Source organism: Saccopteryx leptura, chromosome 2 (assembly GCF_036850995.1).
Source record: "Saccopteryx leptura isolate mSacLep1 chromosome 2, mSacLep1_pri_phased_curated, whole genome shotgun sequence".
Taxonomy (NCBI): domain Eukaryota; kingdom Metazoa; phylum Chordata; class Mammalia; order Chiroptera; family Emballonuridae; genus Saccopteryx; species Saccopteryx leptura.
In genome coordinates, this window is record NC_089504.1 from 4337762 (window position 1) to 4351187 (window position 13426).

General features: G+C 49.4%; 1 protein-coding gene across 4 annotated transcripts in view; it reads left to right on the forward strand.

The window, feature by feature from the left end:
* SETX (senataxin) overlaps positions 1-13426 on the forward strand; it is a 79589-nt gene that overhangs the window by 43391 nt on the left and 22772 nt on the right. For all 4 annotated transcript variants that reach the window (XM_066366799.1, XM_066366796.1, XM_066366798.1 and 1 more), the window contains 4 exons: positions 6410-6583; positions 8265-8497; positions 9386-9553; positions 10077-10227. In XM_066366799.1, coding sequence (XP_066222896.1) covers positions 6410-6583; positions 8265-8497; positions 9386-9553; positions 10077-10227 — 726 coding nt within the window. The remainder of the gene's footprint in view (positions 1-6409; positions 6584-8264; positions 8498-9385; positions 9554-10076; positions 10228-13426) is intronic.

The window sequence follows — 13426 nt, forward strand, 5'->3', positions numbered from 1 at the left end:
TTCTAGGTCAAACAGGATGTGGCTCATGGCACGTTTTGAGACTTTTTCAAGATTTTTTTTTTTTTTTTTTTTTTTTTTTCATTTTTCTGAAGCTGGAAACGGGGATAGACAGTCAGACAGACTCCCGCATGCGCCCGACCGGGATCCACCCGGCATGCCCACCAGGGGCGGTGCTCTGCCCCCCAGGGGGCGATGCTCTGCCCCCCAGGGGACGATGCTCTGCCCATCCTGGGCGTCGCCATATTGCGACCAGAGCCACTCTAGCGCCTGAGGCAGAGGCCACAGAGCCATGCCCAGCGCCCGGGCCATCTTTTGCTCCAATGGAGCCTTGGCTGCGGGAGGGGAAGAGAGAGACAGAGAGGAAAGCGCGGCGGAGGGGTGGAGAAGCAAATGGGCGCTTCTCCTATGTGCCCTGGCCGGGAATCGAACCCGGGTCCTCCGCACGCTAGGCCGACGCTCTACCGCTGAGCCAACCGGCCAGGGCTTTTTTTTTTTTTTTTTACAGGGACAGAGAGAGAGTCAGAGAGGGACAGACAGGAATGCAGAGAGATGAGAAGCATCAATCATCAGTTTTTCGTTGCGAGACCTTAATTGTTCATTGATTGCTTTATCGTATGTGCCTTGACCACAGGCCTTCAGCAGACTGAGTAACCCCTTGCTTGATCCAGCGACCTTAGGTCCAAGCTGGTGAGCTTTTGCTCAAACCAGATGAGCCCACGCTTAAGCTGGCGACCTCAGGGTCTCGAACCTGGGTCCTCTGCATCCCAGTCTGATGCTCTATCCACTTCGCCACCGCCTGGTCAGGCGAGACTTTTTATTCATACTGTTTCTCTGCCAAAAGAAATACCAGTTTCACTTCTAACATAGGATGTAAGAATGTATATCTCTCTCATTTACTGATTTAAACTTTTTTTCAGTTTTATATACAAAAATTATCTCATTTGAAGTTGTGGTTATTGTCCCCAGATCTTGACTGGTCATTTGAATTATTGGGCGTCAGGGGTGGTGATAATTGTCTGTCTGTTCCCCTTGTCCTTTTTTTTTCTATTAGGCAGGTTGTTTTCTTCTTAATTTGGAAACATTGTAAATAATATTTAAGTCAATAATTTCTCTGGTATTTATCTTCATCATATGATAGACTCCATAGAATATACTAGAGTCTGGTTTCTTTTATTTAACCTGTCTGTACAACTCATCATTGATTGCATGTAGGTTATTTTTTCATCGTTGTGCTTGTATATCATTGTATGAACATTTATCAGTTTCACTGTTGGTAGACATTTCTTCTGGCAGTCTGACTTGTGTGTCAGGGACTCCCAAGACTGTGCCCAGGTTCAGTGATTGATGAGAGGACTCAACCTATCCTTGTGCTCACGTCTGTCACTTACTGTGGTGAAAGGATACAAAGCAAAATCACAGGGAAAGCACGCGTGGGGAAGGCTTCCCGGGTCCCCTCTGGGCGGAGTCCCACAGGACACACTTAATTTTCCCTGTTGTGAGTGATCACAGCGCAGGTGAAATGTTCCTGCCCGGGAAGCTTGTCGGAGCCTCCGTGCCCCAAACCCTTGGGCTCTGCCTAGCCGAAGGTCCACTTCCAGGAGGGAAGCGGTAGTCGGCATGAACCACATTCTCTCTGCACACAGGTGAGGTGCAGCCAGCCGTTCCCATTAGCGAGCGGTGGGCACTGTCCAGAAATACAAGTTCCCAGATGCTGAGGGCCAGCCCTGTGAGCCCCTTGCTGAGGGCGCAGCTGCAGGCCTGCTGGGCCAGCTTTCATATAAGCATTTGATGAATAATGTTACTGTGATTCTTTGTGTCGGTTTTCTGAGGGCATTTTAACTTTTTTAAATTTTCCATTCATTTGAAGAAGTGGAAGGGAGAGAGAGAAGCATTTTTAGTTCCATTTAGCTGTGTACTCATTGATTGCTTCTCATACTTGCCTTGAACAGGGGTCGAACCCCTGACCTCTGGTGCTCTGGGTTGATGCTCTGTCCACTGAGCCAACAGCCAGGGGTTGTGAGGGCACTTTTGTTGAGTATGTCTGAGGTGGATGGCGGTGTCTCAGGGCATACCCACGTTCAGCGTGGGGGTAACGCCGCGTCTTTGTGGATTTCTCCCCCACCAGCTAGCTGCGTGTGTGAAGTCGCATTGGCTGTCTTCACCAATCCATTCGTGTTAATTGCTGGGTTAATGTTAGCCATTACAGTGTGTTGTTTGCTGATGGTCTTTTCTGGTTTTATTTTGTAATAGTCAGTGAGGTTGAGCACCTTTTCATTGATTTAGTAGATGTTTCAGGAACCTCTTTGGGGAAGTGCCTGTTCAGGCTCTTCATTCTCTGGTGTCGTTTTCGTGCTGACGTGTGAGGTTCTTTGTATAACCAGGAAGAAGCCATTCTGCCACTTGGGCTTGCATTGTGACTCTCTCAGTGATGACCGAAAAATTCTTATTTTATTCTTCCTAAGAATTTATTTTTAACATAACAAATGCATTTGTGTGTGTGTTTGTGGTTCGTGCTCTATGTGGCAGCTGAGATGCTATCTCAACATCTAGACGAGGTCAGCACCCTGTAGTTGGCACACCTGCCCCTATCCTGTTTTTGTGTTGCCCTAGATGAGGGGTTACATTTCTAAAGGGCTTAGAGGAAAGATGGTAAGTATGCAGCAGGCGCCATGTGGCCTGCAGAGGAGAGGGCTAGCTCTTCACAGGAAAAGCTAGCCAGTTCCTTCTCGAGAGGGTGGGTTGTTCGTCAGCTTGGAACTCAGGTTTGTGCGTGAGAGAGCTGTGGGTTCCGGTCCCTCCTCTCCCCGGGCGGGGACGGGGTTGCCCAGTGCTGTGTGGAGAGACTGTCCTCTCTGCTCTGCAGAGCCGCGTTTGTTGCAAATCTAGTGTCCACCTCATGAGCGGGTCTTTCTCTGGACGCATTTCTTCTTCTTTGGGTCATCTGTGCCTCTGCCCCTTTGCCCGGTTACTCACCCTGGCTTTGTAGTAGTGCCTAGTGAGGAGGTCCTTCTGCCATGATTGGCCTTGACAGTGCCTTGGCTATTAGTATCCTTTTGCATTCTGAGGGGAATTTTAGAGAAAAAAATATGAAAACTTGTTAAGAACTGACATCTTCCCAATTCTGATTTTCTAATGTGGAAGGTGTGTATCATCGCTTGCCGGTATTTAGGGTTACTTTCAGGAACGGTTTAGTTTTCTGCGGAGAGGTTTTATAGATGATCTTTGGCTTCTTTTTTTTTTTAATTTTATTTCAGTGAGTATCTCTAAAATATATGGACCTTAAAAAATCAGGCCCTGACCAGTTAGCTCAGTAGATAGAGCGTCAACCTGGCGTGTGGACATCCTGGGTTCAGTCCCCAGTCAGGGCACACAGGAGAAGTCACCATCTGCTTCTCTTCCCCGCTTACAGCCAGTGGCTCGACTGGTTCAAGCGTCAGCCCCGGGCCCTGAGGATGGGTTGGTTCGTCCACACATGGACCCTGGTGCTGAGGATAGCTTGGTTGTTCAAGCAGCAGCCCCAGATGGGGGTTGCTGGTAGATCCCGTTCGGGGCACATGGGGGAGTCTTATCTCTCTATCTCCCCTTCTCTCACTTAAAAAAATCAATTATTTTGTTGCAAAAATATTAAGAGTTCCCTATTATCAGATAGCTAACCAGCAATCAAATTTCCAGTTTCCTTACAAATAATTTTTTCAGCTGGTTTGAATTAAAATCCCAATTAGGTTCACTCATTGGCATTGGTTGGTATGTTTTTTTTTCTAAGTTTAATTTTCTGATTAACTTTTTTCCTTCTCTAATTTGTTTATTGGAGAGATTGGGTCCGTGGTCCTGTAGGAGTTACCACCGTGTGAATTTTGCTGATTGTACCCTCTGATGGAGTTCAATATATTGTTCTGACCTCTGCATTTCCTGTAAAATGATAACTGATCTAGGGGTTTGATCAGATTTAAGTTTATTATTTTTGGCAAACTTGGATAGATGGTGGTATTTTCTTTAATTGAGAGATGCTTGGTGTCTTACTTCTTTTTGTACTAATTACAGCTTATGGCTTTGATTGATTAATTTATTCAAGGATACGAAGTGGTGATATTTTTATTTGATCATGTCTTCATTTATTTGCTGGAATGGTTCTGTAAAGAGATATTTCTCCATATCATTTAGTTCGTGTTATGCTTTATAAAGAAAAGCAGAATGATTAGTGGACTCTTGACCAGTTTTGAAGTGAACGGGTTGGTTCCCTGCAAACAGCGGTGCTGGCCAGCGTGCCGTGCTGCGGCCCCTCCCGTGCAGGGGCACTGACTCGGAGCACGGGCTGCCGTCCGCTGTAGCGGGCTCCTCGTGCCAGTGCCGAGCTGCTTGGAGGGGCACTGACTCGGAGCACGGGCTGCAGTCCGCTGTGCTGGGCTCCTCGTGCCAGTGCCAGAGCTGCTTGGAGGGGCACTGACTCGGAGCACGGGCTGCAGTCCGCTGTGCTGGGCTCCTCGTGCCAGTGCCAGAGCTGCTTGGAGGGGCACTGACTCGGAGCACGGGCTGCAGTCCGCTGTGCTGGGCTCCTCGTGCCAGTGCCGAGCTGCTTGGAGGGGCACTGACTCGGAGCACGGGCTGCAGTCCGCTGTGCTGGGCTCCTCGTGCCAGTGCCAGAGCTGCTTGGAGGGGCACTGACTCGGAGCACGGGCTGCAGTCCGCTGTAGCGGGCTCCTCGTGCCAGTGCCGAGCTGCTTGGAGGGGCACTGACTCGGAGCATGGGCTGCAGTCCGCTGTGCTGGGCTCCTCGTGCCAGTGCCGAGCTGCTTGGAGGGGCACTGACTCGGAGCACGGGCTGCAGTCTGCTGTACTGGGCTCCTCGTGCCAGTGCCGAGCTGCCTGGACAGGGCCTGCCAGTCTGGGTGGGCTTGCTTTTGGTAGAGGAGACTTCTGAGGCGTGACAGCACAGAGGCAAATAATAACGACCAAATATAAAATGAAAACCAGAACAAGGGGACTTGATTATAATTACATTTATTACCTTCTTTTGTTTTGGTTGACGACTTCTTTAAGTTTTTTCCAGTTTTCAACAACTTTTCTTTTTTTCTATTTTAGAAATTATACCTCTTTTACTATTTTAGTAGGTTAAAGCTTATAGTGTGTGCATCCTTGATTTTTCAAAGTCAAAATCTATGGTTGTTTTTTTTTTTTTTTTTTTTGTGGAATAATAAATGACTTTATTGAGTACAGAGCGCACATCCCGCCCGGCAAGATTCCCTGGCCCCGAGGAAAGAAAGATGGAGGCTAGGGAAGTTGCCAAAATCTATGGTTTTAATAGATACTTTAAATGTCTCCATAAATAAGGCAGAGTCTTTAAAAGACTTTACCTCTGTTTATGCCCATCTTGTGTCGTGTGCTCTTGTCATGTATCTTAACTGTCTTGGACCGTGTGAGGCATGATGTGTAGCCCTGGGCAGTCCTTCCTGTCCCGGGACGCTGCCAGTCCTGTGCTTGGCTTATCTCAGATGTGTGTTGGTCTTGTCCTTGGACATTATTTCTAACAGTACTGTCTTCTTCCAGACAGGGTTTTTCTCTGCTTTCTGCTGGCCTTCTGGGGGCATGAGCAGTGTGGGCCATCTTAGCCCGGTGAAGGGACTGTGTGTGTGTTAAGTGCCCAGGTGACTTGAAGCTGGGTGGCTGTCCATTGAGCGCTAGTTTACCTCTGCTTCACCCTTGGTTGAGTCCTTCATGGTCCCTCTCTGTGAGGTCTTGGCCTCTACCTTTTGCCTCTTCAGCCCGACAGGGTCATCCCAGGCACTGCTGGACCTCTCGGCTGCTACTCCCTGAGTAGTTGAGATGTTTCTAGGAAGTACTGCGATAAGCCTTCTGGACCCAAGCAGAGTGATTTGTCACCGTTGTGTTTGGGCTCTGATGCCTTCGCACAGGTATTTCTTCTGTGCGCTGTAGGTGCTCAGCCTGCCTGAGGCCAGGACTTGGCGCTTGACTTCAGTGCGAGCTCAGCCTGGCAGCGGCCTGAGCATCCCTTGCCCGGCGCTGTCTGGGCCCCGGCCCCGTTCACTCTGCAGCTGAATGCCCCAGTGGACTCACGATTCTCATGTGGACTTGGGTCTGTTTTTGGATTTTCCCCTGGGATTATGAAAGTGGGGATCAAAAGACAATTTCTTGATTAAAAACTAAAACTTCAAGGAAAGGAAATGTATCAGCTACTTCTGAGTATTATATTTTCCATCTGTTTGGGCTTCTTAGCATTTTTAAAGAAAAATTTGATGATTCTGTATAATCTGTATTTGTAGACTGTTGTGGGGAGGTGTGTGTAAATCGCTAGTGCAGTCTGTGGGACTTAGCACAGGTGTAGGGTCCTCTTAAGTTAACCTTAGTTAAGTGATTCTGTTAGGACAAATGCTAACTTCCGGTTGTTCTATAGTTTTTCTCGAGGAATGTGAACTATCTAAGCAGCTTCATCCAAAGGAAAACGATCTGGTGTTCCTGCTTTTTGAGAGACCGAACGGAGAGAAGAGAGACATAGAGGGGCGTTCCGTCCAAGGTTCCTCTGAATATTACTGTGCTTACATTCATAAATTTCGCCGCACGTCAGTCAGTAAGTACATGAGACGCTGGAGGGAGCCTGTCAGCTATAAGCTCATCTTGTATTTCCCTTGAAATTGTCCTTTCAGCCAGGTATTTGCCACAGTAGATCCTTGAACAACACGGGTTTGAATTCTGTGGGTCCACTTACATGCAGATTTTTTTCAGTAAATATTACAAATGTATTTTCTCTCCCTAGAGTAGCTTAAGAAAAAGGTTAGCTTTAATTTAACAAGTAGCTGCTGTGTGCCTTGTCCTCCTGTCACATTGTCATCGTCCCCAAAGCCCTGCAGAGCACTAGAACTCTCCGTGCCGGCTCACCAGGGAGCCACGGCTCGGGGTGCAAGTGTCTTCGCTGAGGTCTGCTCCGCGGGGGCTGGGTCACAGGTGCAGCCCCACTCGTGCAGCTCGGCCTACGAAGTGCCCATTCTGGACTTGGACTCTGCGCCCCCTCCCTCCCGGTGACGGGAGGAAAACGTGATTTTGTTATTACCCCTTTCCTTTTAGCATCGTATTTGAAAAACGATGACTAAGGCCCTTAAAGTTCAGCATTAGGATCAGGCTGCGTCCTAGCTGGCATGCCATGCTCGTTTGAAGTGTGGTTGGAGCTCAGTTCTTTGTGTAGGATGCGTTTAGAAGAGCAGTAACAGGGACAGTATGTGTTCTGACTGTTGCCATGATTACATTTGTCAAATTTATATTTCTAAGGTAGTTTCCTTCCCTGAACTTCTCATGTATCCAACCATCAGACATCTCCACTTTTCAAACCTCGTCCGAAAAAAACACTTGATTTCCTGCCCGAGATCTGCTGTCCCTTTAGTTTCCTCTCCAGAAACAGGACCTCTCGTCGTCCTGTTGCTCAGGCCAAACCCTGGCAGTCATCCTCGATCTCTCTCACACTCTGCACCTGGTCCATCAGCAGATCCTGTCTGCTCTGCCTTTGCAACCCGTCCCGAACCCAGGCCCCACCTCGGCTGCTGTGTCCTGGTCCCTCCTACTGTCCCTTTGACCTGGATGGCTGCAATAGCATCCCAAGTGGCCTTGTCGCAAGTCCCTGCTCAGACCTCACCTGGTCAGGAAGACCTTCCCTGCCTGCTGTCCGCAGTGCTCCCTCCCTGACAGCCCCACACGTCCTCGCCCCCTTCTGCTTCTTCCCCACCTGACGTGTTTGGCCATCTGCCTCTGTCTTCCAGACATGGAGCCTCTTGCTAGGAACATTGCCTGCTTCTTAGAGGCATTCAGTGTATATTGGCCTGACCAGGCGGTGGCGCAGTTGATAGAGCGTCGGACTGGGATGCGGAGGACCCAGGTTCGAGACCCCAAGGTCGCCAGCTTGAGCGCGGGCTCATCTGGTTTGAGCAGAAGCTCACCAGCTTGGACCCAAGGTCACTGGCTCGAGCAAGGGGTTACTCGGTCTGCCGTAGCCCCCCGGTCAAGGCACATATGAGAAAGCAATCAATGAACAACTAAGGAATCGCAATGAAGAATTGATATTTCTCATCTCCCTTCCTGTCTGTCCCTATCTGTCCCTCTCTCTGACTCTGTCTCTCCCACAAAAAAAAGAAGTGTTTATTGAGCGAATTATTTAAATGATATCATATAAAAATATACATTATAAATAACTGAATAACCTTTTAACTGGCCACTGCTATTCACTGGTAACTGAAATTGCTTGTTTTCTTTCTTGATACTAGTGCATAATGGGAAATATGAGTGTTCCCTTTTCATCCAGACTCAAGATGATTTGCCAGTCAATTTAAATGAATTTGTGAAATGCATTGTAATCAGTTCTCTGGTAACTACACAGAGGAAGTTGAAAGCCATGTCTTTGTTGAGTGGTCGGAACCAACTGGCTAGAGCTATTCTGAATCCAAACCCCATGGACTTCTGTACAAAAGATTTACTGACTACAACATCTGAGAGAATTGTGAGTGATGATTATTTCGTGTCAGGCTGTTAAAGCATCATGTTATGTTTATTGGCTGCATATTCTGTATGTCTGCAACAAAACACACTCACTATGTGCACGGGTGTTGTGTCATGCTTAGTTGTCTTGAACATTTCAAAATATGTATTAGGTAGTCGGTTTGACTCGGGAAAAAGATATAGTACTCTAAAGTGTGGGAAGGGTGCCGGAAGAGCAACAGTGACTGTTAGGTGAGCGTCCTACGGAATGTCTGTTAGGTGATTAACATTTGGGTGTGGGAGAATTGAGTGGTATTGGTGCAAGTATGAAGCGAAGCTGTCATTTTGTGTGAACACATATCCCCCTGGAAGACCTGCCTATAACTTCAGGAAGTTAAGACGGCGAAGGGGAAAGGGAGGTCATAGTTCGGGCCCCCGCTGCGTGCTGGGGCTTCTGTGTGCGTTGTCTCAGTCATCCTCACCCTTTAAACAGCCCCAGACTTAATGGTGACAAAGACTGGGGCGAAAAGAGGTGAGGAGTTTTAAGAGACCTAGCCTGTGATGGAGACTGAGGTGTGGAGCAGAGCTGACCCAGACCCATGCTGTTTCCATTGTACCACGTTTTTATTGTCTAAGGAGAGAATTGACCAAAATGGGGAGAACCAAAGAAGAAATCTCAGAGAAGTATAGAACAGGTTATTGTCATCACCTTTGTAAGAATCACAAATGAAATACAATTGTGGTATTTGTCGCACTGAGGTCTACAGACCCCTGCTGCGTGCTGGGGCTTCTGTGTGTGGTCTCAGCTCTCACCCTTCCTTAGTGTCTTTCTTTCTGGTAGTGAAAATGGTGTTAGAACGAGCTGGGTCCCTTTGAGTCTCGCCCGATGATTCTCTCCCGTCTCGTGTAGGATGCCTACTTAAGAGATTTCAACGAGGACCAGAAGAAGGCGATAGAAACCGCGTATGCCATGGTCAAACACTCCCCAGCAGTTGCCAAGATCTGTCTGATTCACGGGCCACCCGGAACAGGGAAATCAAAAACCATCGTCGGCCTCCTGTACCGCCTGCTGACAGAGGTAGAGACAGGGGGTCAGTGCTGTGTCTGAGGGCGAGGGGCCGCTGTCCTTGCGTTAACCGACTTGTGTGTAAGCGCCCACACTGCTCCTTCACGTCTGTGTCCTTCTGATGTGGTGTGGCGCTTTGTCATAGGAGCAGTGCAGGGACTGGGGGTTCGAAGAGGTAAGAAGGAAGAAACTGCTGTGTTGGGTTGAAACCAGTCCTAAGGGCCAGGTGGTGGTCATCTGGCTTTCTGTTGGTCACACCTGCTAGGGACTGTCTGCGTGCCTTCCTGGGCTGCAGTGTGGTTGGGTTGAGTCCCGAGTAAAATGAACAATAAGGTAAGGCACAAAGAAGGTGAGAGGAGGTTGTGCCAGAATGATTTAATATCAGTGTAAGATGTAGATGCGTTGATGTATTTTTAACTCTCTGTAAGGGTTAGACAGACATACATGGAAGCAGAGAAAAAGGAGGAGACGACACAGTGAGCTCATCAGTCTTCTTGTTTGTTTGTCTGGCACGTGTGGCGGACTGTGGGAGCAGAGGCGGGGGCTCGCAGCTGAGAACTTGAACGCCAAGATCAAGCAGAACCGTGTGCTGGTGTGTGCGCCGTCCAACGCGGCCGTGGACGAGCTGATGAAAAAAATTATCATCGAGTTCAAAGAAAGGTGCAAAGACAAGAGGAACCCTTTGGGTATGCTACTTACGTGACTTCTGGATTTTGTTTTGTTTTCAGTGTTTAATGTGGGCAGCTTCGAAGGGCAAAGAGCAAGCCAGTCGTGGTCATAATAATGGCCCATGAGGCTGTGGCCCTCCAGCCTTGGGGATTCTTCTAGCAAGCATCACTGAGCGTTCACTGTGTGCTGAGCACTGTGCTAAGGACTGAGGCTTCAGCAGTGAAACCCCCAAAAGAGCATCTCACGAGGAAGTGGGTGGAGGGGTGGGCAGTCCAGGCCCAAAGCGGTCAGTGCCTTGAAAGGAGAGAAATGTGGGGACATCGGACACCTCGCATGGCCTGACTTGGTCCTGTGAGGGGTGGGGAGGGCTTTGAGAGGAAGGGTGTCTAAGGTGGAAGCTCAGAGCACTTAGGAGTTAGCCGGGGACGGGGGTAGCAGAAGGGTGAGGGGGCCGGAGGCCACACTGTTCAGATGGCTGGAGGAGCATGCTCCCCGGAGGCCGGGTATGGAGTCCAGCGCTGTGCTCTCTCTGGGCTAGAACGGTCCTGGCGCACTGCCGGCCGCTCTCAAAGCAGGCTGTGGGCTGAGCAGTGAGCAGCCCGGTTGCGTGCCGCTGGGGCAGAAGCTGAGGGTGGTGACCGCCTGCCTGCAGGGTCACTGTCAGCACCCGGCATGGTGATGGGGTCAGCACAGCTGGTTGAGGATTGAGGATACAGAGTACTTCCTGTTACGTGACCCTTGCTCTCCCTGCGCCCACCTGGAGCGGGGGTGTGAATGTGGCTCTGGATTCAACTGCCTTCAAGACCTTGTGTCTTCCACGACCAGATGTTCTTCTTGAGGTTACCTGACAGTGCCTTCCAGCAGTCAGGGCTAGACTTGGCTGCAAGTAAGAGTGACTCCAAGTGCAGTGGCTTCAGTACGTACAGTGGGGGTTTGTTTCTTACCCCGAAGCCCAGAGGTGGCAGCTCAGGGCTGGTGCTGGTGTGTCCGAGTCAGGCCCCAGGCCCCTTGTCCTCCACCTGTGCTTCAAGCCAGTGAGCACACCCCACAGCCAGCAGCAGGCACCTCGGGGAAGGGCGGAGAAGGGCCCCCTGGGGGGGCACATCCTAGCCTAGTTTTCAGGAAAGTTCCTGGGCACCGCCAGGAACACCTCTGCTCCCTCCCTTTCCACCAGAACCTACTCCCGTGGCTACGCCCAGCTGCAAGCCCTCCTCTTTGTCCTGAGGGATCACACACATTGTTCTGTGTACCACGCATGTACTGCCTGCAAATGGAATGTTTTGGCTGATAAAACTTACAGTACATTGTCAGTCTGCGGCTTTCCCAGCCACTGTTACGCGTGAGGTCATGATTTTACGTGTGTGTCAGCCCCGTCATTCACGTCAACTGCTGCCGCGTATTGCATAGTGGGAGTGAGCCGTGTGTCGTTAGCTCTTGATGGCCATTGAGGTTCTCTTCATTTTCTGTTGTCCCAGACTTGAAATGCAGCGAACATTCCTGCAGTGCCTACTTCTCCGGTGTGGGTGTAGTGTCTCCCACAGCCAGGGAGGGAGCAGGTTGTGCTGTTCCGCAGACAGTTAGAGGGAGCACACGGACAGAAAGCCAGCTCTGGGCTCTCCCTCACGTCCCTCGTCTTGTCCTGTGGCTTTCTAGGGCAGTGCTTTCAGCTGTGGCGTATGAAATCGGCTTAGGGAGACGAGAACCAGCACACTTCAGGTAAACTAGAGTAGAAAAGAATAGAAAAGATCCGAGTATGGGTAGTGAGGGTGAGTCCTCGGAATACCCTCTCACTGCTGCCGTGGGAGTCCACTCCGTGCCGCAGCGCAGGTCTGCTCTGCTGCGGGTGTGCCGAAACGCGGAAGTGTTGGGTGGAAGGATCTGTGCACCAGCAGTTTTCTAGGCAGTGCCCAGTTCTCCAAAGTGGTCGTACCAGCGTGCCTGGCCCAGAGCCTGCCGGCAGCACGGGAGTGCAGTTCTGAGTGGCCTTCCCCGGCCGGGCAGGTGAGCGCTCACCACACAGCAGGGCCGGGCGCAGCTGGAGAGCCAGGCCGCTAGGTGGCTTGTTTTTTCTTAGAAATTAGCTTTTTCCTTCTTTCACTATTTCATTTCTACTCTTCGCTATTGTCGGGAGCCGATCCAGCCTTGCTGTCTGGCAGCAGGGAAGAAGCATCTGCACGGCACATGTCCTTTGGATCGTATCTGGGTATCTCCTCCAATAATATTCCCCCTGCTGGGATTTTGTGCCATAACCATAGGGACGGGCCCATGGTAGGATTCCAACAATACTGTACTTACCCAGGCTGCTTGAGACCCTGAGGTCACCCAGTCTGTGAATGTGTCTCCAGAATTACTCCCAAAGGAACCACACGGTTATCCCTCAGAGCACTCGAGCCCTTGTGGAAATTTACCAGCAACTCCATCCCGGCGAAAGAATATAATCCCCTTGCCTAAGCCCATAGACATGGGATCCCCCTGTAAGAATAAATGGGCGATGGTGGTACCCCCCTAAAGGGAGCCAGATCTATGGGTAAACTTCCCCCACCACTTCTGAGCCTTTGCCATATACAGGAGCATAATCTAGATGGAGAAAGAATGGTTATCTATAGCGGAAGGCATACCCGATGGCGAGACATACCTTCCTTTACGGAGAGACTAGCTCGGTCAGGACCCCCTTTGTGCCTACTGACCAAAGCGGCAAGAAATGCCATACGAAGGCAACTAAGACCATATGATGAGAAGATAGGTTGTGACCTGTGCATTACCGACTGTGGATAGGTGACAGATAGAGGTTAGCCACAAAAGCACCTTTCAGCCTTTACTTAACCTTTACTTAACTCTCCTAGCCTTTCCATACTATATAAGAATAGAAAAACTTTCCATTCCTCTTACATACCCGATCTTTAGGTGACGGAAAGCTCTGAGAAAAATAAAGTAAAAGCTTAACTAGTAGAAGAAAATAGTAGACAAACATAATTTTACTAGACAATAGACCATTAGGTAAAGTAGAGTTAATAATCAATAGTGACCTTTTAGAAGCCTACATAAGGCTGACGCCAGTATTGTTGCTGCTCAAGGTATTGTGTAACTGTACTTAGAATGGCTTACCACCTGATTTATAGTTTAAAGAAATATATTAACCTCTTCCTGGAATATTCATCCATATTAAAGCAAAAATATTAATGTATTCTGCATATCATGTGATTATAACTTAATATA